This window comes from Oryzias melastigma, linkage group LG11, assembly GCF_002922805.2.
Source record: "Oryzias melastigma strain HK-1 linkage group LG11, ASM292280v2, whole genome shotgun sequence".
NCBI lineage: Eukaryota > Metazoa > Chordata > Actinopteri > Beloniformes > Adrianichthyidae > Oryzias > Oryzias melastigma.
Window position 1 is genome coordinate 6,272,385 of NC_050522.1, and position 27,523 is coordinate 6,299,907.

At 38.9% G+C, this 27,523-nt stretch overlaps 1 protein-coding gene across 5 annotated transcripts in view; it reads right to left on the bottom strand.

Moving 5' to 3' along the window:
* col16a1 (collagen, type XVI, alpha 1) overlaps positions 1–27,523 on the bottom strand; it is a 110,303-nt gene that overhangs the window by 8,697 nt on the left and 74,083 nt on the right. For 4 of the 5 annotated variants that reach the window (XM_036214174.1, XM_036214173.1, XM_024293685.2 and 1 more), the window contains 36 exons: positions 26,351–26,401; positions 26,133–26,273; positions 23,922–23,957; positions 23,094–23,201; positions 21,595–21,717; positions 21,466–21,519; positions 21,345–21,386; positions 21,194–21,229; positions 21,069–21,122; positions 20,922–20,990; positions 20,785–20,838; positions 20,427–20,453; positions 19,354–19,410; positions 19,055–19,099; positions 18,810–18,881; positions 16,109–16,153; positions 9,328–9,381; positions 9,018–9,137; positions 8,741–8,782; positions 8,598–8,669; positions 8,437–8,481; positions 7,814–7,858; positions 4,945–4,998; positions 4,798–4,851; positions 4,628–4,681; positions 4,505–4,549; positions 4,361–4,414; positions 4,240–4,275; positions 4,089–4,151; positions 3,938–4,009; positions 3,783–3,836; positions 3,622–3,666; positions 1,958–2,002; positions 1,706–1,759; positions 318–371; positions 179–229 (listed from right to left, as the gene is read on the bottom strand). In XM_036214174.1, coding sequence (XP_036070067.1) covers positions 179–229; positions 318–371; positions 1,706–1,759; positions 1,958–2,002; positions 3,622–3,666; positions 3,783–3,836; positions 3,938–4,009; positions 4,089–4,151; positions 4,240–4,275; positions 4,361–4,414; positions 4,505–4,549; positions 4,628–4,681; positions 4,798–4,851; positions 4,945–4,998; positions 7,814–7,858; positions 8,437–8,481; positions 8,598–8,669; positions 8,741–8,782; positions 9,018–9,137; positions 9,328–9,381; positions 16,109–16,153; positions 18,810–18,881; positions 19,055–19,099; positions 19,354–19,410; positions 20,427–20,453; positions 20,785–20,838; positions 20,922–20,990; positions 21,069–21,122; positions 21,194–21,229; positions 21,345–21,386; positions 21,466–21,519; positions 21,595–21,717; positions 23,094–23,201; positions 23,922–23,957; positions 26,133–26,273; positions 26,351–26,401 — 2,127 coding nt within the window. The remainder of the gene's footprint in view (positions 1–178; positions 230–317; positions 372–1,705; positions 1,760–1,957; positions 2,003–3,621; positions 3,667–3,782; positions 3,837–3,937; positions 4,010–4,088; positions 4,152–4,239; positions 4,276–4,360; positions 4,415–4,504; positions 4,550–4,627; positions 4,682–4,797; positions 4,852–4,944; positions 4,999–7,813; positions 7,859–8,436; positions 8,482–8,597; positions 8,670–8,740; positions 8,783–9,017; positions 9,138–9,327; positions 9,382–16,108; positions 16,154–18,809; positions 18,882–19,054; positions 19,100–19,353; positions 19,411–20,426; positions 20,454–20,784; positions 20,839–20,921; positions 20,991–21,068; positions 21,123–21,193; positions 21,230–21,344; positions 21,387–21,465; positions 21,520–21,594; positions 21,718–23,093; positions 23,202–23,921; positions 23,958–26,132; positions 26,274–26,350; positions 26,402–27,523) is intronic. The other variant, XM_036214175.1, reaches the window with a different exon arrangement.

A 27,523-nucleotide genomic window follows, 5' to 3' on the forward strand; every position in this document is an offset into this window, starting at 1 on the left:
GATTATTTTTCCTAATCAGAGAGAATCTTATCTGCTTCCCTTCAGTTTCAATAGCTATCTTTCTCTGACATTTTTCATTTTAGCTGCAGGGATACAACACCTTTCTCCCTTGGAATTATCAAAGTCTTGATTGATCTGCTTTCATCCTTTAAGAATAGTTTGAGAAATCCGTTCTTACTTCTCCTGGTGGACCGGGAGGCCCCGGAGGTCCCGCTGGCCCTGTGGGACCCTGATAATGAAGTAAACACAATGTTTATGAACAAAATGCAAAGAGATTGATGCATGTACGCATTACTTAAAAGGAAAAGGACACATACAAGTTGGCCTGAAGATCCAGGTCGGCCTTGAGGTCCTGGGGTACCAGGATCACCCTGAAAAACATTAAAGATTGAACAAGAGGTTCTAAGACTTCCCAGTAGTCTCTGAACTATGAGGAGGCTGTTTTTAGCCAAAATAAATACAAGCCTAGATTGTTTCCTAGGGAGCAGCAGTTCATTAGAAATTCACCTCAGAGTTGTGTGACAGACCATTGGCACAGAGAAACTCCACCCCCGCTTCCCGTCTCGTTGCTGAGAGCTCTCTGATTACAGGCTCTTCCGCTGGCTTACAGCCCGTCAAAGTGCTTAAACACCGGCTGCGTTGACTCGCATTTAAGCAGCCACTGTCAATGAACAGTCTTTTCGCAAACGCCCACAGACCAGAATTTCTGGCTTTAGCGTCTGTAACGCATGTGATCATGTGTCGCTACGCAAATTTTTTAGTCCAGTCATGGGCTCTACCTTCAAACTTAGCGGTCATTGAGCGCACGCTGAAAATTCAACCTGGTTGACTATTTTCACACTAAATCGCCTTTACCGGGCGAGAGCTAATAAACAGTAAAAACTATAACCTTCTCATTCAAGTCCCTACATATTGACTCATGGCTAAGGACCACTCTGTGGGACTTTTTAATGTTTTGGGTTTCCACAACTTGTCATTTTTTGGTGGTACCGCTACTTTAACCCACCCAAATCATAGCCTGGTCCACTTCTGGCACAGCGTCCAGGCCAGGTAAAGGTTAGGGTCAGAATACAGGTGCGCTCTACCTTCTGGTATGGGTTTACAGCCCAGAGGTTGGGGAGCCTTGATCTATTTAGAACAGCCAGCATATCAAAAAATGATGAGTTGGGGACACCCAAAAAGCAAATTTTTGACGCAGGGGTCTTTAAAGGGTAACCAAACAGGGAAGTTGGAGGCTGACTCCGCCCACAGCCGAAATGTGAAAATCCAGTCAGAGGGGCGGGGCTTGGGGGCTGGACTGTTATCATTATTGGAGCTGCACATCATGGCGTCAGACTTCTGAAACTTACATGGGTTGACCAATCACAGAATTAAACTGTAATACCTCGATTTAATTTGTAGGGGGCAGCACACAGATGGTTTCTGACTGTATTTTCAAGAATTAAACCATTTTATTTTAATTTATAAAAAAATGGCAAAAAACCAAAGGAGACTTTTAAAACCCCATTTTGAATATAACAAATGCAATCTTGTTTAAAATGAAATGTTTTCGTCCACTCCTGTTTTACAACAAATTGAATGAAGACATACTCAGAAATACAGTTTTAGGATTAATTTTCTTCATCTGTGTCATCAGACTAAAACAATAAAACATAAGGGTGGTTCTAGGTCTTCTTCTAAAAACTGTAGTGAAGGTGTAACTCACGTCATGACCAGGTCTTCCAGGGGATCCTTGTGGGCCTACAGGCCCAGCATCTCCCTGACGGGAAACAGAGAGCACTTCAATTCATCACAGAAAGACGCATCAAGCAGCAATTGGAATGAGCAATGCAACCCAAGTTTCATTGTAAACACTACCTTGATAAAACAATTTAGGATCAAAAACGTGCAAAAAACAGCAATTGTGAGAACACAGACAGACTTGGCACGATGGTAAAGCAAACAGTTGTTGGCTAACCTTCTGTCCAGGAAAGCCAACATGGCCGGTTTTGCCTTTGAATCCCTGCAGAGACACATCAAAGAGAATGAGCCTGGTACAGTATAAAAATTCAAAAGTGGACGCTGCCAAAAGAAGAGGCAGACTGTCTTTGAAAGCCCAAACACCTGCTCATGGGTAGAACACAAAGTGAGATGCAGAGAGCAAAATGAGAGGGATGCTAGAAAGAATGAGAGTGAGGAAGAGGAGCAGCTTCGTCAGTGAGGTGGAATGTAGAGTTATCGTCCCCACCATGTTGAAGTCACAGAGATCTGAGGAGACGATACAAAGCTTTGAAGTTTTAAATGGGCCCACAACACCTGCGACATTACAACATGAACTAGATGAGGTAATGACTGCACATATTAATGCAGTGGGACCTCAGAACCCCACATCTGTAATCCAATTTCCATGCATAAATTAACTTCAAATCCCAAACAAGACCTCCACGGTCCATCCACTAATGAAGGGCTTGTAATGAAAGAGACTTGGTCATGCAGCTTGATGTGTACACTGAAGTGGCAGGCACCCGCTGGGTGATTGTAAGGTACTGTATGAAACTTCTAAAAAAAAGTTCTCATATTGAAGTTGATAACAGTGACAAATTAAAACAGAGAGGTGTGTAATTTATGAATTTAGATTCAAAAGAAAGGGAAGTCCAGAATGCTAATCCACTTACGAATGCAGGTTTAACTGACAAACGGGATCCCTGTTCCGTACAGCACTGGGAAAAAGGTCATGTACATATTTTGTGGATCATAAACGCAGCAAATGTCAAGTCTCTTTCTGTCAAGATCGTTCATCAGCAGGTCCTCGGATGTTTCGGGAACCAGATAGGGTATGTTAACACACTACAAAAACGGGCACTCTTAAAGAGAAGCAATAAAATGAATTTCTTACAAAAAAAACAATTCTTGCATTTTATCAAAGTTTATATATATACACGTACAGTGTTTACTCTGTATTTGAGTTTCTTTGTTTGCAGTTTCACATATTTGCTGATTTTTTTTTCAGTCATGTTTGCCACAAAAACTACTCAAGACACTTGTATCAAATTTCTGCGTCTAAAGGAGGTACGATGAAGGTGGATGAAGCTCGCACTCCTGATTATAAGGCAAAGAGTGACACTTCTTATCTGCATCATAAAGTACACTGTCTAGCGGCTGCTGTAGCGTCTTATGTTCTTAATAAAAAAAAAAAGAAAAAAACTCTTTAGGCTGAGAAATACCCCAATGTTCTTCAAAAAATGTTTTACAAAGCATGATCAGAAGTGTTTTGTATGAGTATGAACTGATAACAGACATCATTCGGCCGCGGGGTAGAGGATTCCTGGTATTCCTATTCGTGGATTAACACCCGCGAATAACTGGGGAATACTACTATACAGTATCCTGGTTTCAGGATATATATACACATATATACATGTACAATATATATACAAATATTTCACACTATAAAGAAATGGCAAGAATTCTAATTTGAGAAAAAGATTCTGGTTCTGAAACTAAAATTATTTTGCTGTTGAAGAACTTTTTCGATAAATTCTTTTTTTTTTCTTGTAAGACAGAATATAAGACATTTTTTCTTGGAACAAGGGTCTCTTTAACTTTCTTAAGATTTAGTTTTGGCAGTGCAGTCCTACTCACTGGGATTCCTCGAGGTCCTGCTGGGCCTGCAGGGCCCGGTTCTCCCTGACAAGGAAAAAAATAGACTATGTCAAAAGATTACTCACCAAGCGGTTAAATAGTTTGTGTGTTTGGGTTTTTAAGCATGTGGCCAATTCTTGCGATGTTTGTCTGTGACCTACTCTAAGTCCTGGCTTCCCGTCTTTTCCATCCATCCCCTCGATACCAGGGGGGCCCTTCAATTACAAATATGAGTTTAGAAAAGACACAAAAATTGCATTCCATTGATGGATTTTATAAAATGACCAATACAATTAATTTTGACAAAAATACATACCATTAACCCTGGGGAACCAGGTGAACCGGGTCGTCCAGTTGGTCCTTGTGGGCCGGCAGGACCATCATTTCCCTTAAAAAAAAAAAAGGTTTTATGAAGACCAACATGTGAATTGGAAATGCAGAAAGTTAAATCTGGTATCTGTACTCACTTTTTCACCTTTTACCCCAGGTAGGCCTTCTCTTCCTGATTTGCCGGCCGGACCGGGTGGACCCTAAAACCAGAAAGCATAGGTCTAACTTTATTTTCTGACTCTGTTATTATTAAAAAAAACAATGTAGAGAAATGAAGTGTTTACACACTGGTGGTCCTGGAAAACCTGGTTGTCCTTGGAAACCCTGAAAAAAAAAATCAGTGATGTATTTTATTTATTTCTAATTGCTGTGGTTTAAGACATGTAAGCTGCATGTCTGCTTCGCGCACCTGCTCGCCTTTTTCACCAGCAGCCCCCTGGGGTCCCGTTTCCCCTTTAATACCCTGAAAATGGACAAAAAAATCTTTACGTTCGAGCATTTTGACATTAAGACTTTATACGTTGCCCAGAAATATTTATGACCAAACACTGACCGGTGCTCCAGCTTGTCCTTGATAGCCCGGGTTACCAGGAGGACCCTGCAGAGGTAAATGCAGTTAATATACGACTCAAACTGTAGAGTGATTTGGTTTTAAAGTCACGGATTACTGCCTTACTGATTCTCCTTTCTGTCCACTGCTTCCGGGGCTGCCCCGCTCACCCTTCAGTCCCTGTCAAACACACAAAAGCGGTAACTCAGCATCCAATCTCATCTCCTTGTAAGTCTGCAAACGCCGTTAGGATGTTATTAGTCCCACGATTCTGTTAGAATAAAGAGCAAGCTTACAGGCAATCCAGGTGGCCCCATGGTTCCAGGATACCCAGGTGTTCCTGGAGGACCCTGAGGTAAACATCATGCAATCGATCAAACACAGAAACCAATTATGTGACCAAAGCGTTATAATATCTCAGAAAGCGATCGTCAAATGCAAACCTGTTCACCCTTTATCCCAGGGAGGCCTGGTGTTCCTCTCTCCCCCTGCTGACCCTGAGGATGACAGCAGAGAGGACGGATTAGAAAATCAAGGAAATGATTTGTTCATTATTTGCTAGAACGGATCCCCTTGTGGAAACAAAGAAAGGACAAGTTAAGACTGTAGAAAAAAGGAAGAAACTGCTCTCTGGAATGTAACTTTGTTTGATTTTGTCCTTTGCTATTCAAATTCATGAGAAAATGCCATGACAAAAGTAAACCCAGATTGTTCAATTCTGATGCCAATACTACTAATCAAAACTCCTTTATTCTCTAATTCCGCCAAAACAGAAAACAATCCATAAGACAAACAAAGAAGCCTGAGAGTAAAGACGAGTTCTATGTGTGTTGAAGGTCTATCTTGAAGTTTTTAATGGCACGGGGAATTGCATTTTTTTGTCAATATTAATATTCACAAGGAAGTATGAACCGTTGCCTGGCAACAAGACATGTACCGTACATAATGATAGATGAAAGAATGCTTTTCAGAAGAAGAGATCTAAATAATGGAAAACAATAGATATTCAAAGTAATGGCTCAATGTGTTAAATCAATAAAAGTTCTCGATTCCTAAAGATGAAATCAAAGTTTTTGACACAATTTGATTGGTTGTTGGAGAATGCCATTGATATTTAGGAAAATTATCTCATTATTGACTACATGTTGCAGCTTTGATGACGAACTTATAGCATTTTTTTCACTATAGGGCAAAAAAAAAAATTAATTATTAATTCTTATGTTTAGTGATGTCAAAGCGGTCTCGAGTGGCGCTCTGTTAAAATGTCAGGTTTAGTATTATTGTAAATACTCTAACCTGTTAACGTGTGTGTGTGTGAATACCTGAATGTGTGTTCACAATGTAAGCAGCAATTCACATTCAAACTGCCACCTTTAATGAAAAGTCCATGTAAACGTCGGTAAAACCGCATTTCTGCAGGGACGGGAAAGAGGCACCTCATGATTCGATTAACAATTTGACTATGATTATGATCAATGCAGCTTTGAATGCGACTCCCATTTATTATTAGAGTTTGGACGACATGAGATTTTAGCTACTATGTCTTCGGTTACTAAATCAACAGATAGTCCGAAGTATGATTCTGTGGCGATTGAAGATCCAATATATTTTTTGACTGTTGGAAGTGTTCGAAACAGAACTTGTTAAAGCTACACTCTCGCCAGTAGAACCTGAACGCATTCTACGCTCCACCTCTGAATTGAACTATTCAATGTGAATTTAAATTTTTTTTTAATCCCTACATATTTAAATTTAGTCTGGCAGCAAATGAGATAAATGACGTTGACAAACATGGACCACCATCTCCAGACATCAATAAAAATATGAATATTTTGCTTTCGAGTGTACAGCAAAGAGGCTCAAGGAAAAGGACAACAAAGTAAACTTCTAGTTGTAGCAGCAAATGGTAGCTGCTCAGTGTGATCCCCACAGCCGCCTCCACCGCCTCACTCTCCTTCCACGCTACACTTAGACACACTTCCACATACAGCTGAAGCCAACACCTGCTATGAAGTGTTGCAAATGGATGTTGCAAATGGATTCCACTCGGTGACCACATGTCTCAACCATTTAGCACTTCCACTCTGCTAAAACAATAAATCTGAATGAGGGAAGAGGCAGCGGGGACGGCTGTGGGCTGCACAGCAGTCACACTCTCCATCTATTAGACAAGAAGATAATTAAACAACTGGAGAAAAAAAGAGACCCGAATCATTTCCTCATCAGAGATAACTTTCATTAAAGAGCCACTCACAGACACAGGGACACAGAGAGATGACAAAGATGAAACAATAAAGGATGGCTTGATTCCGAAATGAGATAATCTGCCTTTTAGAGGAAATGGCAGGAAATAAAAACCACGAGGGAGATAAAACAAGATTTCCACCCCCTGCTGCTTTATACTTCTGAAATGTTTTTCTTCTACATGACATTTATGGTTAATGTGTTTGCATTTCCAACTTCCAAGATACAAAAATTTGAGATGCTGGTGGTAGTAGCAAGAAGTTCTCATGTATACATGTATATAATTCTTATATACATACATATATATTATACAAACATATTATACACATAGCTATGATACATATATAGTGTACACACACACACACACATATATATATATATATAAAGAGGGAGAGAGAGAGAAGCTGGTGGTAATAGTAGTAGCAAGAAAGTTCTCATTGCTAAGTTATATTGTAGAAAAATTATATATATATATATATATATATATATATATATATATTATACATATAATATACACAGAGACATAATACATAAATAAAGTACACACACATATATATATAAGGCGTGTTTTTATACCGCCGTCGCAATCCATTCTAGCTACAGCGTATCATATGCACGCAGAAACCGTGTTTGGCGTATATTATGCACAGTATTTCAGAGTGCATAGTTGTGGAATATTTACCCACTTTACTGAGACTATGATACACATTGACATATTATATATATATATATATATATATATAATATGTCTATGTGTATACATGTGTGTACTTATACATGTGCATATAAAATATATATACAAACATATACGTGTAGATTATACATATATATATATATACTGTATATATATATACTGTATATATATGTAAATCAATACATAACATAGAATAAAAAACATTAAAAACATTAAAAAAAACTTTAAATCTAAGCATTCATTGTCAAAGTTAATACAATTACTTTCTTTTGCCCTCCTTTTTTACGTTATATTTTCCACCTGTTTACTCCTTGCTGACAGGCCATTTACTGGTTAAAAGACAAAACCGTAAAGAAAGTGTCTGAATAACTTACAGATAGCCCAGGTGGACCCTGAGGACCAGGAAAACCTGGAGGCCCCTGTGGACAGAAAGTTTTGACAGAAACATATTAAAACCTTTCTGTCCATTGCAGAAGAAATCCATTTGCATCTCAGTAAATGTCCTGACAACTAAGTGGTGCATTTGACTGTGTTGGTGTGTTGCTACGCTGCATCAGCAGGGGGCACTCCTGGATAAAGTCTGTTTCAATCCAACATTTTGAAAGAAAAGCAGATCATGCTGATGTTCGGCGATAAATGAGACACGTATTTTTCTTTAAAAAAAGTTTTCTGCAAAAAAGAAAACAAAGTGTACTTATTGTGCTCTCTACTCAAGTGCTAAAAGAAAATATGTCGAAAGCACAAAAGTTTACATGCAGCACAAACTTGATGTTAATCTCTCTGTACCTCTTGAATCCCAGTTAAATGATCCCTACGTTAGAGTGGATTAACATAGTAAATGAACAAAGTAAAACATTAGGTTTTTATAACTTAATGTCTAATCTGTTATGAAGTCATTGTAGTTACTTTTCCTGCTGTGGTTTAATAATTAAGTTTGAGATTTAGTGGAAAAAAGAGACAAAATAAATAAATGGCTGATGTCTAAACAAACCCTTACCATGATTCCTGGAATTCCAGCTTGTCCCCTTTCTCCTGGTGTACCCTGAGCATAAAGTAACAAAAAAAAGATAAAACATTCACCCTCATCGATGTAGTATGCCAAATTGACACTACAGAAACACATTATTTTCTTGTAAAAACTCTCAGACTTCAACTCACAGGATCTCCTTTGATTCCTGGTGAGCCTGGAATTCCAGGAACTCCTGGAGGTCCATTGCAGGATCGATCCCCCTTTGATGAAAAATGAAACAAATGAGTTCATGTGCAACAATTCCTGTTTTTACACAGTGAGGTTGATTTACCGCGGCTTGAGTGTTCTGTTCACTCTGCAGTCTCTCCAAACACTGAGAGTAAAAGAAATAAGGAATCAGAAGAATTATATTTTTTTCTTCCACTAATGCCGATTGTTCTAAAAGCATGCAAAGACAATGCAAAACAATGTTTCTTCTTTTTTTTTTTTTACCATTTTGCATTCATAAAGACATAACTGCATGACTTGTGACAATACACTCCTGTACTTCACAATGCACCAAAGCTGAAAAAAAACAAAAACATTCCAATCCTCTCCCAAAGTCTCACCCTGTCACAGCTGTCCAAGAGGGTTGCACCAGGCTTGCCTTGGTCTCCTTTATCACCTTTGGCACCAGACATACCTGGCACCCCAGGCAACCCTTGGGAGCAGCCGTCAACACAGCTCTCCTACGCATACAAAACAGATTTTTCTCTTCTACATTATACATATATACAAATATGTATACATGTATATGTGCACATATATATGAAAATATATGTGTGTGAGTGCCGTCATGCCAACAGTAGTCATGCGGAGTGCACAATATACTGTAGGTGCAATCTCCCTAAACATGAATAAATGTACACGATTACTAACATCAGTGGGGTCATCTGAGGGGTCTTGAGGAGGTTGTTGTATTCCGCTGGGATTCTGAGGAGGAAAATACAAATTCAGACAACGCTTATTTTATCATTTTATGATCCTAAAGACAACCATAAAGTGAAAACAATGTTATCAGTCTCATCATGTATAAAAGGGAAAAGCATAACAACTGATCATCTTATTTTACTTGCATCACCATGGGGCAGAGATGGGACCAAGTCATTGTTTTGCAAAGCACAATCAAGTCACAAATCTTTGTCCTTAAGTTCAGAGTCAAGTCCAAATCTCAAGTCAATTCCAAGTCCTACTAATGCATGTTTTAGGTCCTGGAGTACTTTCATTCTTTCTTTCTATGCTTTTACAAACTGTATTTAACTATCAAAACTTTGCAAAGTATTTGCCAAATCTGCCTCTGAACTAAAAATCCCAAATGATACTTCTATCATCAAAAACCCATGTCCCACTCCAATCATCCTTTAAACTATTTTAAAAACTGTTCCCAGTGACCTTGAAATTATGATTATTATGATTATACCATTAGAAATTCGCTCATAAATTGTAGGACTGTTGGCACAAAATAAGCAAGCCCACTTCCCATAATCCATCTGTTTACCTGCTCACCTGCTATTTTACAGTCCCAGTCCCTACCCAGCTGCACAGTTCTGAGCCAGATGTCAGCTCAGAAGAGGAAAACAAAGACGTACATGGATGTCTTTGTCTCCAAGTTGATGAATGAAGTGGAGCAGGTGATTATGGTTGATCATAGTAGCTTCCTTGTCACACCTACAAGCCTTTTCCAACAGCATGTTTGCGAGTGCTCCCAATTCACAAATATTTGGATAAAGAAATACTCAAAAATGTAGTTTTAAAGTTAATTTTCTTTATATTAGTGCTGTCAATCAATGAAAAAAAACAAATATTCATCACACCTTTGGGTTGTGATTAATCACAATTAATAACTTTGTTTTACTTGGTACATTTTATATGACAATATGTAACCCTACACAGGATTCACTGAAACAAACTTTTGCTTCATCATCTGGACAAAAACAAGCGGTAAGAAGTGAACTTTCTCTAACTGATGCTTTTTTAAACTTATCAGACAATCAGCATATATATCGCTGTCCTGTCACTACAGTCGAGGTCGGTGACGGTCAGCAGACACCATGAAAACGCGGAGCACAACATAGTAAATAGTCTGCTTTTTGTGAAAAAGTTATCTAAACTGAAAAAATAACAAAAATAAAGTACTAAATACTAAAGTACTAATTTTGTAGGTGACTATGGTATAAATGGGATAGAGCCCGACAAAGTGTCCTTTGTCAGAAATTAGCGTGTATGCCATAGAAGTGTAATGAATTTGCATTAATAAATATGTACACTGTAAAAAGTAAACCATTCGATCAATTAACAAAAGTTCTGTCATGTTTTACATTTAAAAATATTAGCTTTTATTTATTTAAATTAAAAAAAAGTAAACCAACAACTCAAAATCTTGATTTGACAAAAAATAATAATTTTAAATGCAATAAATAACAGAACTTTTGTTAATTTATCTAATGTTTCACTTTTTTCAGTGTAACACGTTCATTTTTGATTAATTAATTGTATGCATTAATCAATAACGCTGACAGCCCTACTTTATATATGTCCTCTATCATAAAAAATACCACAAGAACATGTTAAAAATACTAAAAACACAATTATCGTAGTGGATCTTTAACAGTGAGTTTACAGCCTCGTTGATTTAACTGTGCAGCTACTTAGCAGATAAGCTAGCGTGAGCTTTCCTTAAGAATTTACTGTTTCTTGTGGAACTTCAAATGCCGAACAGAATTGGACGTTGGAGAGTCTCTGTCTGTTATCTTTGAACTGCATCTTTTGCACTCTTCAAACTGTTTTTTTGGTGATAACCTCAGAATTTTTATACTGGAACGTAACCGTAGAAATCCTTTTCGCAAACTTGTTTGGCAGATCATTTTCATTGATTGTCCTACAATTTTATTGGTTGGTTTGCATCGGATCAAAGCCACATCGACCTAATTTGATTGGACGTTGAGAAAGCACAGATAGACACACAGAAATACAGAGTGGTCTATGTCAACATACTTAAAATCTTTGGCTGTTGGAAAAGTAGCAGTTCTTTCTGGGTCGAAAGGTTTAAGTCCAAGTCAAGTCAGGAGTTACTTGAGTTTCAAGTCTTTCAACATTTAGTCGAGTCCAAAGTCATCAAATTCAAGACTAGAGTCCTAGTCATGTGACTCAAGTCCACACCTCTGCAATAAGAAGTGATTAGTTTGTTTACCTTGTTTGTTCAAACATCAGTTTATATCAAAATAAAAGCAAAAGTCTACATATTTTTTTCACAATAAAACAAAAGAATTGAATTTAAAAGCAGATAACATGAGCTTTTTCGTTTTGTGTAAAAAAATACCTTAAAAGTACAAAACTTAAAACACAAAAGTAGTTTAAAGCTTATATACTGATCTCATAACAGTCAGTGCAAATGATTCTTTGGAATGATGGAATGAACTGCAAAGACATAACATGTTATCAATAACTGCAGGAATAATGAAAAGAAAAACAAACAATAAAACTATTTTCAAATACATTTTCACAACTGGAGGTCATGAAAGTCACTCCAAACTGCAAAATGGCACAGAAATCACAGTTTGGTTTTTCTTGGACAAACGAGTTTTAAAAAGGAAATTAAGCTGCCAGGTTACGACAATAACAAAAGTAAAACGCCTTCTTTCAATCAGTCAAGTACATTTACTGTGAAACACAGTCAACACTGTACCAACACAATAGTACCTTTCCCTCTGTGAAAATCTGTCACATCCAGCTGGCCCACTTTCAAAGTCATTACTGATCCATTTGACATTGTTCAAACCACAGCCATTAGCTGGGGAGGCTATTTCATGCTGTACGCCGTTACATACGCTAGAAAACGCCAGCGTGCGTCTGCAGACTCGCTTGAAGAAAAGGTACTCCGTAATTATAGGCCAGCATTCATGAGGCGTAATCCGCCATTAGTTAACGTTCGGATGTTTCATAGAAGCGTGCGTTCATAATTTAAAGACAGAACCGGATCGGGGATTTCTGGGTGAAAGCAACAGAACTGTGGAAACGAGAAAATGTTTAAGGGAAAAAGAAATGTGGACATGTCTTTAAGTGGATGTGTTGAGCACAGAGAGTAGTGGATACTCCCAATAAATCAGAGGTTAAGCTTCACTCCGGAGAAACTTCAGGAACACACTCTGGTGTGATGCATGAATGGACAGCTTCTTTTTAGTGAGCAAAATATGGTAGAGTGTGTACAACAGAGGGGATGCTGTGTTGGCAAACGGCTCTTCCTTTCCCATTAATCCCCCTTTTCTCCTTTAAACTACTTCCCTAATTCCTGCGTTGAAGGTGATGCTCCCCTTGAGCGCCAACTGGAGATCGGCACTAATGCAACCGCAGTGAAATTAAACCAAAAACACAATTGAAAGAAGATAAAAGTGCAGACAAAAAGCAGCGATTTACAAATCAAACGTCACCTTCCGAAATTTTACTATTTACAAGAGAATTTGAGATATTTAACACAGTTTGTGAGTCCTCATAAACGTTAGATAAATTCACACATTATATTTTCTGAAAAAAAAAAGTAATGTAATGGACATCATACCTTTAAATTGCATCTTTTTAACATATTCTCATTCCCAATTCATCACATTTTGACCTTTGGTTAAGGACCCCTTAACTGACGTTTTGGGTGTCGCCAACTCGCCATTTTTTGACGTGCTGGCCGTTCCCATTAAATTGCAGGTCCATGACCTCTAATCCGCGAACCAGAACAAGTCCAGTACCGGGATGCAGAGCGCATTTCAGGTAGCCTATCCCTAACCCGGTTCTGGTTTGCGTCCGGGCCTGGTCTTTGCACAGTATCGTGCCTGGTACCCAGTTCGCGTCTGGTACAGTATCTAGTACTGCATCCAGTGCTGGGTTAAGGTTAGGGTGCCAGTGCCGGACGGGTCCTAAGGATCCGTCCGCATCCGGTACCCTAACCCAGTACTAGTTCTGAACAGGTCCTAAGGATCAGTCCACGTCCGGTACCCTAACCCAGTACCAGTTCACGTCCAGTACTACGTCTGGTACCAGTTCGGTCTGGTACAGTATCTAGTACTGCATCCAGTGCTGGGTTAAGGTTAGGGTGCCAGTGCCGGACGGGTCCTAAGGATCAGTCCACATCCGGTGCCCTAACCCAGTACCAGTTCTAGACGTGTCCTAAGGATCAGTCCACGTCCGGTACCTTAACCCAGTACCAGTTCATGTCCTGTACTGCGTCCGAGCTTGGACCGCGCCCAGTACCGGGCCTGGTACCATTTTGGGTCCGGTATTGGGTCTGGTACCAGTTCGATCTGGTACAGTATCTAGTACTGCATCCAGTGGTGGGTTGAGGTTAGGGTGCCAGTACTGGACGGGTCCTAAGGATCCGTCCACGTCCGGTGCCCTAACCCAGTACCAGTTCTGGACGGGTCCTGAGGATCAGTCCATGTCGGGTACCCTAACCCAGTACCAGTTTATGTTCAGTACTGCGTCCGGGCTTGGTCCGTGCCCAGTACTGGGCCTGGTACCATTTTGGGTCCGGTACTGCGTCTGGTACCAGTTCGGTCTGGTACAGCATCTAGTACTGCATCCAGTGCTGGGTTGAGGTTAGGGTGCCAGTACTGGACGGGTCCTAAGGATCAGTCCACGTCCGGTACCCTAACCCAGTACCAGTTCATGTCCGGTACTGCGTCTGGTACCAGTTCAGTCTGGTACACTATCTAGTACTGCATCCAGTGCTGGGTTGAGGTTAGGGTGCCAGTACTGGACGGGTCCTAAGGATCAGTCCACGTCCGGTGCCCTAACCCAGTACCAGTTCTGGACGGGTCCTAAGGATCAGTCCACGTCTGGTACCCTAACCCAGTACCAGTTCACGTCCGGTACTGCGTCTGGTACCAGTTCAGTCTGGTACAGTATCTAGTACTGCGTCCAGTGCCGGGTTAGGGTTAGGGGACCGGTACTGGACGGGTCCGTCCAGGTCCGGTACCCTAACCCAGTACCAGTTCACGTTCAGTACTGCGTCCGGGCCTGGTCTGCGCCAAGTTTTGCACCTGGTGCCAGTTTGGGCCTGGTACCGCGTCCGGTGGTAGGTTAGGGTTAGGGTACCGGTATTTGTACTGGACACATCCCGAGTACCAGTCCGCGTTTAGGTAGCCCATCCCATGAGCTGCTGAGCCTTGATTTTACGAAGAGCCAGCACAACAAAAAACGATGAGTTGGGGACACCCAAAACGTCAAAAAGTCATGTGGAGGGGTCCTTAACCAACTGACGATTTGGAGATGAGGATCTGTTGATCTTTAGTGTTTAAAGACTCACTCTGACCAGGCTTCCAAAAGTTTCTTCAAGTTAAAGCTAAGACTTTTAAGACCTTTTCATATCAAAAAATCAAAACTAATTTCTTAGTCTGTTTCCCATTTTATACATTTACAGAGTACATATTATCATCAATACAATCATGATTGAAATATTAGATCTTTGATATGAAATGTGAAAAGGAGAAGTTTCAAACAGCACCATTTTTAAGGCTAAGAAATCTAACTCTTTAAGTCTTTTTAAGGTATTGTTTCCAAATTCAGTGTTTTTCAGACTTTTAAAGACCCCTCGGGAACCCCGTCTGACCATCTTTGATCTATTTTCAAAGTGTTCCCAGTGGTTTTGTATTAACAATTATGACTTTTTAACAAAAAAAAAAAAAAAAAACTAAAGTTTTCAAACGTGTCAAAACACGTTTTATTTGACAGTATCCTGCTTACACCACTTAGAAAAGAGAAGATTTAAAGAACAAAAGCACAGCACAAATATGACATAAAATACCCTCAGAACCTTCTTGAACATTTTGTACCAGAAAATATCACTTTTAAAACATTGTAATACTGATTCAGGCCTTGCAAAACTCAATTTGTTCCTTTAAATTACCGTATTTTCCGGACTATAAGTCGCGGTTTTTTTCATAGATTGAATGTCCCTGCGACTTATACTCCAGTGCGACTTATATACGAATTTTTAATGAGATGAGATATGGACCGTAAGTCTAGAGTGCCCTCTTATGGTGATCTATGCAATTACTTTATTTACTTTAGTTATTCAGACGTGACACAGAGGACGAAGAATTTAAGGGATTTAGTGATATGGAGTGAGATTGCGTGCAATTAATTAGAGTAAAGATACAAAGTTGATGAGTTCTTGAGGCTATAGTTAAATAAAACTGTTATGTTATATAAATGCTACACCTTTTTGTATTTTTTCATGATGCTAATATGTGAATATGTGTTGACACATATTCAGCCTGTTTTCTATTCACTTATGAATGTTATAACTTACCTTCCAGGATGATGTAATATTGTTTTTTTCAACCAGTTTGTAAAATAAATTACTTGAAAAAAATGCGACTTATACTCCAGTGCGACTTATGTATGGTTTTTTCTTCTTCATTATGCATTTTTTGGCCCCTGCGACTTATACTCCGGTGCGACTTATAGTCCGAAAAATACGGTATAAATTAGAAACCTAGAAACACTCATTTGCAAATCAAATATGCAAACATCAAAGTAGGGGGCCGTTTTCTTTCTTTTTTCTTTTTTTTTTTCTTTAATAATTCCACTTTGGAAGACATGGATTTACTGGGTGGTTTTGCATCATTCATATACGCGGCCTCACATGTCGACTCGCTCTAATTTTACTTACTAAGTTTCCAGGCAAACCAGGTTTCCCGTCCTTTCCAGGAATACCCTGAAAGAAGGAACTGAGGTTGAACTGGTTTGTAGCCAGTTGAAGGCTAGCCGCTCCCATCTTCACCAAAACTTAAGGCAAGCAAAGTGGGAAGGTACCAAATAATGGGACCTGTCCCCCATGGCTGCCATCAATTATAAAACTTAGGAAAGTCTATCAACCCTTATAAATGTATACATCTGAATAGAAAAAAACAGCATGTTAGATTGAAAAAAAAATAACTGATTTGAGCTGTAGAGCTAAACCAGTGCACCCTTGCTGTAGTCATGGCCTCTACCATCCAGCACAAATCAGAGTTTCACTTTATTTGAAGGTCTGTTTGACTTAAAAACAACAACAAATTATTTTAATCCACACTTTTGATGCAAACTGATTCGCTTCCTTTCGACTTTCCAAGTTTTAAAACCAGACCTTCAAATAACTGCTCATGTCTCGGTTGACATTCTGATTGAAAGCTTGCTCGAATGCCTCCCACACGGGTTAAAGCTTGAAGCACCACATGGGTTAGTGCGACTTCATCTTCCTCTCATTGATGTCCAAGCTTTTGCATAGACTCCTTACATTGACAGTGCATCTCCTACATGCATATTACACAGACTTTATGAGACCCATATGGATGCAAAGCATGTCAAAGCCTTATTCATGAACCCAAAAGGCCCAAGCTGAAAGCCTACATGACACGAGTGGAGCCAGAGAGCTCTCAGGCACTTTCAAGTGCACTAAAGGATGTTTTAGACACAACCTAGACGCAGTTTCTCTATCAAAATTTGGCTATACATCACTATTATGATGAAAATCATAACATTGGTCTGGAATATTTAGAAGGGTATGTAATATTCCAAAAGCACAAGTATACAGACTTATCGTTATGTTATCAGGGTTGCCAGATTGGGTGGGCTAGAATTTTAATTTGTGGGAAAAAATTGCTTGGTGGATAAATTGGTTTGGCAGTTTTTAGTTAGATACATTTTTTGAGTGGTTATATTGTGGGATCTGATGGTTTTAGATTAATTTTGGGCTGGAAAACCATGACTTGATCTGGCAACACAAGTCATAGGGACAAAATAGCAGAAATATTTTGAAACTTTTGGGAAATAAAATTCAAATTTTTCATTAAATGGATCTCAAAAGGGGATTTATAATGGGAAAGGCTTTAAATTAGAGATACATTTGTTTAAGAAGACCTCAAGAATTGATGGGAAAAATAGTTTTCTCTTTTTTGAGAAAAGTGACAAAACATAAGTCAGAATTCAGCAAAAACTTGCATTTAGGTTTTTGAAAAACCATTTACTGTATATGAGAACTGGACTGAGTGACCTCCTCCCTCGCGTCTCAGGTGTACCTGGTGGTTTCAAGAAGCCAAACTCCTATAGACTTTTATAAATAAATACACAGCTATTACTCAGTTCTTCTCATTCTTTTTGTCAGAATAACCATTCTTATCCTATACTTTTTTTTGTCATTTTCTTGCTAATCTTCGTTTTGTTCGCATTTTTCTGAATAGAAGATACTTAAGTTATAAACTGGCCAATCAGATGCCTCAATAAAAGCATATGGTCTAATATAAAAATTTGATTGAAAGATTCTCTCGAGCCCTCTTTCAGTGGTAGGGGTGTGGCCTGCAGCTAGCTCACTGCTGATTGGCTTATACTGACATCATCTGGTTCCAACATGGTGGTATCCGTATCCGTAAAAAAAATTGGCGACTGAATCCACTTCATTTTGTTGGAGTACTTTTTATGGGTAATATGACGTCACACTCACTTGGTCCACTTCTCTTATACAGTCAGTGATTCTAACAGGAATAAATAAGCCATTTCTCAGAAAAAAAAAAAAAAAAGTTTTTAGTTAGTTAGCTGTTGCTGGTGGACATTATGGGTTTGCCAAAATATTGATATTGCAGTATATCGCGACATTTAGTCCTGCGATTGATTCTAAATGGGTTCCCACCAAGTATGGATATTTTATTTTCATTTGAAGAGGCTGTAAAACATTACACTCGCCATCTTTTGGTGAGACCTTGGATGTAGATCGGGGGCGTGCTGTCATGAGCTACTTGAATTTTTAAAAATTTCTTCTGTTCTTTACAACAATTTTGCACTAAGTTGTGGCACTGCTGTTCATGTTTACTATTGTTAACACTGAATTTTACAGATAATTCAAATTCAATTGATGTCAATCCTTGTCAAATACATAGTATTACTGATTTCAGCAATGTTGTACAAAAGTTATGATTATTTGTTGCATAAAAAAAAGCACAAGTTGTTTATTATGATTGTGTTCAAGCTAAAAAACAAATTGGGATATATTTTCCTTAAAAAAAATCTATGTTCTTCTTTATATTAGGAGTTATTAGAGACGATTTTTGAAAATTTTTGCAATATCGATATTATTGATATCGTGAGCAATGTAGCCTATCACATAACGCATCGTATCGTGAGGTGTCTAGTGATTCCCTGCCCTAGTGGACATGTAAATATTTTCAAAAAATGAGAGGTCTGAATACTTATGAAATGGCATATTTTCCCTTTAGATAAATTTTATTAATTTTAAATATAAAAAAAATTAGATAAACAGAATTCATCGTAAGTTGTGTCTAAAACATAAGAAAATATGAAAAAACTGGACAAAGTCTGAAAATGAACAGCTTTCTTACCTGAGGTCCTTGTATTCCATTTACTCCCTGTGGCCCTGGGGGGCCGGGGGGACCAGGAGGTCCAGGGGGGCCCTTTAACACATAAAGGGGAAGATCATATGCCGTCAATTTGTTCCATTTAAAAACAAATCAAAGTTGAGATTTATTGTGATTTTTCCAAACAAGGTTTGCCAGATAAAGATAAATGCAAAGCGTTTAGAAAAAGCTCCAGCTGTCAGACAGTTCTGCTGGCTGACAGATCAGACCTGAGGCCCGGGCTGCCATGTGTTTATTGCAGTTCCTGGAGCACCCTGGAAGGCAAAAATAGTCTAAATCACAGTGGGAAGTGTGAAGTTAAAAATAAATGTCAACAAATGTCAAAACAAAAACACGACATAACCGAGCTGCCTTTATTTATTTATTTCTTCAAGTCTGTGGAAGTCAGATGTAATCACCCCAAACTGGGCTGAATTCAGAGTTAGATAGTCAAGTGCATGAATGTTATTTACACAGCATGTTCCGACAGTTTGGGTGATGCATACATGTGTGCAAGTGTGTTACTTACAGGTCCTCCCACAACTGATGTCACCGGATTCGTGCAGCTGCACACTCCTGGTTCACCCTGACATGCAAACACAAAGACTGATGATGTAACTGATACAGTTTCCATTACAAACCAAAGGGAAAAAAACCAAACATTGGACATGTAGGTATGTACTTTATGCTTACTGCAAGACTTTAAGATCCTGAAACTAACCCATCAAACAGAACTTCTAGAAAAATAAATGAATACACAACAAGAGGCATTTGAGTTCCTGCTTCTCTGAAATTTAACAAACAACACAGAAAATCCTTAAATTAAATTAATAAATAGTAAGTCTTAGGGTTGACTTTCTACCTAACTGTTTAAATAATCAGTGTCAGAGTTTGTTATGGTTTTCTTTATTTCTTCTCATCTTTTTCCATACATTTTTTGTTTTGAAACACAGGGAACTAATGTTTTTTTCAGAATGTGACAGGATCAGAGGATAAATCTATAGACACTCCACAGCAGCACTCTGAGTTCAAGTGAACACCGATCACATGGATCAGTTACACCCAAGCCAAACATTTGAATTATGCATGAGCTCTGCTTGAATAGTTAGACCCTCTGTTTACATACAAAAAAACACCCCTAAAGATTTCCTGAGCACTCATGCTCTCCCTTTTTGGCCTTTTTTCCGCTCTTTCTCAGGATTTGGGTTCTTTTAAAATCAGCTTTCATGAATGCTGGTGTCACTCATCGGGCCCCTGAAGGCCTGCCTCCTTTGCTTCTGCATCTCCCGCTTCCTCTCTGTGACAGTCTGGACTGGTGGCTCTGATGCAGGCAGTAATTAATAGTCTCAGTCGCGCACTCCCTCTCTACAGGGCCCTGAAACTCCTCATCTGCCAGCGACACTTGTCACCTCCACTGCCACTCCGTCTGTGGCCTGGGGTCGCCGCCGCGCGCATGTGTGTTTGACGCGGGCGCCCACGCAAGCGCGGGACCGGGTGGAGTTTGGCGGTTTGTTGAGCCATCTCTCATGATTACTGTCTGTTCCGCCCACTTATATTCAGAGCCCTTTGGTTCCCGTCATCCGAACAAAACGGCAGACTTACCTTGTCCCCCTTAGCTCCATCACGACCCTGCCAGACAGCGGGAGAGAGCACACACACAAAGACAGTTACGACTCCATTGTTGTTCCCCAGGAAAGCTCAAGGGACAGCGAGCTGATTGTCGATGGGGGCGCAGAGGACGAGATTGGAGCAGACACTGCCTCTGTTATGGTTTCAGGCAGATATCCTTGATTATAAAGTACTCCTCAATCAAGGACAATTCTCTAAGAAATATAAGGAAATTAAAAAGGAGCAGATGCTGCAACTGAGTTTTGTCTGCAACTTTACTTTGTTCCAGAAAATGCGCCGAGGCAAATGAATGCAACAAAGCTTTAAACATCCGTGGAGCGTGAAAGCTTACCGGACCGCCTGCAACTCCTGGCAGTCCTGCAGGTCCAGGGGCTCCATCTTTCCCCTGTGGGTCAAAAATATAAATTAGAAACATGGTTTGGATACAAAGAGACTTCTATTTATAACATAAACTCCAACAAATCCTACTTGAGGTCCTGCTACTCCAATGCCTGGAGGCCCCTGAGGCCCTGGAAGCCCCACATCACCCTTGGGTCCCTTGAAAGAAGAATTTAAAATACAAAATAATTTAAAAAAACATTTGTAACAGCTTCATACAATTTTTCTTGAAGCTACCTTTTGTCCTGCAGGACCGCCGGGTCCTGGAGGGCCGCTAATGCCAGTTGGTCCCTGTGTAACATACTAAAGTTAGCCAAAAATTCTGAGCACATACAATTCTCAAAGTCCTGAAAGAGGCTTACGACAAGTCCTGGAAGTCCTCTTGGTCCCTCTTCACCCTTAATAGATCAGAACAGCAGCATAAGAGAAGCCGAGTGTCAATTGAAAAGATCAAAGAAATCGATAATATGGAAAAAATCTATAAATATCCTCTGTGTTTGATTCCTGTCTGACCTGTAGGCCTGGTAGACCAATTCCTGGAGCTCCAGCTTCCCCCTTTTGAGCACCCAATCAAAACCAGATAAGAATAACCGCCAAAAAAAGGACAACATCATCTATAAAACAGGAAACATACCTTGCTTCCTTTAGGACCAGCAGGTCCTGGTAAACCCTGTGGACCTGGTTTTCCCTGAAAATATGAGGTTTGCGTTTAAAATCAGAAAATCCCACAAAAAAGCCACACGTACATAAACAAGTCCCTCACATTTTTGCCCTGCTTTCCGGTTCCTGGGGGCCCGGCGTCTCCCTTCTCTCCTTTGGGACCCGGGACAGCGACACCATCACCCACCACGGACCCAGGAGCAACACAACTGGTGCAAGCGTCCCCCTGAAATACATTACCAAACTTTAGTTAAAGTCAAAGTTCCTGTCTGACTGTTTTCTTTTTTTTTTTTTTGAGGTATAGTCCTTTTTTAAAATCTAACTTTATCGAGAATTCACAAGATCTAAAGTAAAGTAGAACAAAAGCTTCATTTTCTGTTAAAGTCCATCTCCAATCATCTTTTTATCTACTTCAGGGGTCTCAAACTCGCGGCCCGCGGGCCATCTGCGGCCCGCAGGATGATGATTTGCGGCCCACGTCTTCATATGAAAGATTACTGTTAGTGCGGCCCGCAAGGCTGATATGAATGACAGTTGTTATGTGCAGAGCTGAATGAACCAATCACAGTGAGGTATATGACTCTGGAGGCGGGACATCGGCGGTCTGTCCAGTGCCTCTGTCTATCATTCATTCCTTCCTCCAGTCAGCTGGGCGGAGGAGGAGCCAGGAAGCACCAAACGCGATTTCCCGCGCGGGGAATTTGCTGCTCGCGGCTCGTCAAAAAATGTGTTTCTGTCGCCGCGTGTCGAAGGGGCTACCAGCTCCGTCTGTGGATGTCTCTCTCAGAATGAATGAGAGACAGATATGATGTCGAGGAATACGTTTTTTGACGTGCTGACTGTTCCTAACCAGAACTCCACAAACTCCGATCCTCAAACCTGTAATTCTACCCCCTAGCAATATATCTTAAGTTTAATCTTCAATATAAACTATTTAAAAACTTATTTTTTAATATATATATAAATCAACACGGACAAAGATCTATACATGTCGTTCATTATTTATTCATTATTTTGTGTTAAAAATAAAGATATTTAAGAACATTGGAATGTTTTCTCAGCGATTTTCTTGTGAAAATCCTGATGCGGCCCGGCCTCAACTAGATTCTGTCTCCAGCGGCCCCCGGCTGATTTGAGTTTGAGACCCCTGATCTACTTTCTTGTTGCTGAGAGTTCTCTGTTTACATGCTCTACTGCTAGCTTATAGCTCCTTACAACCCTGATATAGCATTACCACTGCAACAAAAAGTAGCAAGCAATAGTTGAGCTATTCTGATCCAGATTTCAGCTCAGAAGAGGAAAACAAAGACGTTCATGGATCTACTTGTCCACAACTGGATGCATCAGAATGGAGTGGAGCAGGGAGCTTTGCAACCAGCGTATTTTATTACTTACTGAAATATTTTCGTCAGCTCCAGATTCACGATAATTTTAAAAAAGTAATTCTCAGAAACACAATTTTTAGCTTAATTTTGTTTATATCCGTCTTTCTGTCATGATAGAAATGCCACAAGAATATACTAAAAACACAATTTTCATCAGAGTGGGCCTTTAACTAAATTTATGCACAGAACAACACAAATAAAGATAAACAATCAGTACCTTTTCTCCTTTAACACCCACTGGGCCTTGCTGACCTGGATCTCCAGGCAGTCCTGGGACTCCAGGAGAACCGTCAAGACCCTGTTCTCCTCTATCGCCCTGTTCCCCCTAGTAAAAAAATGAAAATGTTTTACAATCAAACATTATAAAACATGATGCAAAGAGTTTAGTATTAATTCAAAAAACACGAACAAAGTAATTTCAATATTTCAATCTTCAGTGTTTTTGACAGGCAAATGTTTCTGACTGATGTAATGAAAGTCTTTGATTCACGTTAAAAGAATAAAACATTGATTTATATGAATGTAAAGCAAATTGTCATCTCAGCAATCCGCTATCTGGCTCTATAAGCTGAGTCATTCCTTTCACTGAATTCTTGGGTTATTTAGGGCAGCCTGGCTCTGCGTACGGCAGATTTATTCCTCACATTTTGAGTGAAGTGATAAAAGCTTTTCACACAACCGACTCTGTGGTCAGTCGTCAAACGCCTGACTTAAAATATGCTTTTATATCATTTGAGTGAAGTCTTCTCCAAAGACATTCTTGCTCTCACTGGTGTCAAATTAATTAGGAATACTTTTCTCAGGGGCCTTATTCAAGTTCTTTTCCCATAGATTATTCTTGAACTACTGTTTTGGGTGTGTGGACAATGAGCTTTTTAAAATAGCTCGGAATGTCCCAGAGGATCGATTAGGGAATTTAATTTCTCAAATGACAACAAGGTTTTTGAGTTTCTTTGCAAGTCCCTGCAGATACACAACGTGTGAAAAGAACACATTAAGGTTCTAATGGAGAAAACATGCAAGAGGGGCCAACAAGGACAATTACCTTCTCTCCTTTAGAGCCAGACAGGCCAGGTGGTCCCTGAAGAAAGAAAAAATAAAAATAATAACACACATCATCTGCAAGTCCTGAGCCAGCCTTTTGATTGTTGAAGGGAAAAAAACTATTGACATGAAGCCAGACTCACAATCACGCAAATGGTAGGAGTGAGTCCAAAAATACACATAATAGAAACAACTGTGTAGCTGAAGGAGGATCTGTCTGTTTGTACAACCAGCATCATGGCATGTTTTGCCTTTTGGGGGGAAATCTTTCAGCATGGCAAAGTTTCACTCATCCAACTGGTTGTTAAACTAACATGCTCTGCTGTGCAACGTGATGCCAAAAAGCTGTCCCGGTGGACTGGAGTTACTCAGACGTGACTGGATACAATCCTGAGGATCGGTAATGGGTGTTATGATCTATTTGCTTTTGTTGTTTTTCTGTTTAAACGTGTGGGTCGGATGACTCATTAGCAAGGACAAATACAATTATTTATTGAGGATTTATTCATAATTCAGTCTGGAAGAAATAATAAAAAAGACACTTTAGGATAACTTTTGTTTCAGATTTTTCTGTAAAAGAAGAAGAGATAGCATATTCCACTACAGTTACCTTTATTAATGCATAATTAAGCATTTATAAATGCTAAAAAAAAATAACTAATGAGATTTACTTAAGAAAAACCTCGTAACAGTTTACACAAAAAAAATCCTATTTAAGTTTTACTGCATTTATCAAAAACAATCTAGTAAAATTTATTTATCTCCACAAGTAAGATTATGATTCAATGTTGAGTTAAAAAAAAAATAACTTAATTTTTTCTAATAGAAGTTACGTCATATTAATGAATGCTCCAAAAGTGATTAAAACAATTTGAAAAGTCGATCTTACTAATAACATAAATTTTGATTACTCATAAAAAATAGGTAAATTTTAAGTTCTTTACTGGAGTTCTTTACTAGAAAAAAAATCTATTTGCATTAATATTTGAATTCATATATAGATGTGAGTAATTATTAAGTAAATATAGAAGCAAAAAGATTGTTTTTTCAGTGTTTTAACAATAACTAAAGTTAAGAGCCACTTAAATCCAACACTTTGCAGTACTAAGTGCATTATTGAATTGATTAGCAAACAGTTAACTAATGCGTATTACTTAACAATAATAGTTAAAACTTTACAATAAGGTTCAAATAACATGTTTATAACTATTAGGTAAGGCTTAAGTTAAAATTAATAGTTTAATGCGTCAATTACGATTCATAAACAATTTTGAATCATTTTAGTAATTTTGAATAATCAGAAAATGCATATGCTTTAAAGTTAAAGTAACAAGCGGAACTAAACGTGAAGCATTTTTGACTTTCTTAGTGTCGAGGGTCAGTTGGATAAAAGTTACAGCAAATCTGCAAAATCACAATGTGCGGCTAGCTAGACACTATTTATTTGGTTTGACGTGAGTTAAAGGGTGTTTCATCAAAGCTAGTCTAATGATAAAATATAATCTTATCTTATCTGTTGTTGTAAACACCGAAACTGCTCAGATTAGCTCAGGATCACATGTTTGACAGGGGGCGAGCTGCAAATTCGCCATGTGGCGAAAGAGGGGCGTGCCACCAGTGTACGACTCGGAGGTCGGGGTGCTCTGATTTAATCGGAACAACCAGCACATCAAAAAACTCGGTACGTCTATTTTTGACGCAGAGGTCTTAACCATGCATCAATATGTGACGATTTAGAAATAAAAATGTGTTGAGTTGGGAAAATATAGGCATTATTTTTTATTGCTGAAGTACCGAAATTGGCACCAAAACCAAAGAACCGCTTTGGCACCAGAACCGCATAAGACCCAATCGGTGCCCAACCGTAATCGTGATTTTAAAATTGTAAATTGTTTTTTGTGGCTTGACTGAATCGTTACATCCACTAACATAATCATTAAGTACAGTTGAATAATAAACATTAGAACCTGTTAACTGATGAATAAAAGAATACATTTAGTAATGAAAACTGATGCATAAGACCAGATATTAATATTTTAAATAACAGTTAATTAATGCTTAATTATATATGCATTAACTAACATTTAAAAAGGGACCCTAATTGCTGAGTCTTACCGAAGACAGAAGGCAGTATGATGTTATTCTTCTGTTATAGATTCTTATAGGGATCACACAAAGTAATAAAGCTAAACCAAATCAAGCAGAGTCCCACCTGTTTGCCTGCAGCTCCAAAACCTGGAGGTCCAGGCGGACCTGGAGGGCCTGGAGGGCCGGGGTCACCCTTTGTTTGCTCCGGGAGTTTGAAGTCAGATTTGCTGCCCAACTCTGAGAGCTGGCACATGCCACACTCTCCCTATAACCAGAAGGATTGAAAGAAAAGTGATAACACAGGATAAAAACCACTAAAGAAAAACTGGTGATAACACCTACCTTCTCCCCCTTTGATCCAGGAGTCCCTTTCCCAGCCAGCCCTCTTTCTCCCTGTACGATTGGAGAACACGAGTTTTGTGAAAGATGTTCAAACATGAAAGTAACTAAATCTTTGGAGATTCTTTTGTTCAAATCACAAATATAATACATTAGAAATGATCAGTATCCCATGGAGGAATCTTAGATTGATTTGTTTAAACCCTGAAACTAGTGGATATGATAGACTTTCTTCTTTGGCCCTTAGGCTGAAAAATACATCATATTAAATCCTGAATTTAGTTTTACTATTGATTCTTTCACATCATATTAATGAGCAATAAAAACTATGAATACTCAGTCTTTATGTATCATTTCTCACTCTGTAGGCTGATACTAATTAAAAACTAATACCAAAGACACAGACTGAGGGAGATAATGAGTTTCCTCCACCACATGTAATTACTCTCATTTGAAAAATACAATAAAAATGTAATAATTTTACGTATGAAAGCTAATTTTAATATAAACACGACAGCGTTTGACATCAAACTCATTCGATTACATCCTCTCCAATGTCACTGGCGTGTGGGACATCGAAGTTTCCTCATCATGGAATATTGTCGCGCCATCAGTGTTAATATGAAACTAATGACGTAAATGACAAGATAAATAAAGCGGAGGAGCGGAAGAATCAGGTGCTGTTGGAACACCTCTGAACCATTTCTGGGTTTCATTTACAGCAGATGCTAAAAACAGAGACGACTCGCAATATCTGCGGTAATTTCGCTGCCAAAGATTGTCTCTTTCTTTTCTCATTAAAAAGCGACTGCCACACATCAAATAAGCCAATTTCACCACAAAACTCAAAATGTCACCTAATTATAATTGTTTTTTTCTCACAGAATTTCACCCAAATGTAATGAAACAATTGTAAATAGGAGCAGGTTTCTTTTATTAGCTCACTCAGTAAACACACTAAAGTTCTTCACTCTTTTCTTTTGATTTATTGTTGCTTCCTCTGATCTGCTCCTACTTTTATTCGGGACTTTGGCTACGAATCAAATGCTTTTGCACAAAGTGCTACTGTTAAGTTTGCAGTTCTGCCATCACACATAAATACACAGATGTTCATATATCTGTTGGCTGCAGGAGCTGCAATGCTGTGATTTTCTTGCTCTCTAATTAAAAAATATA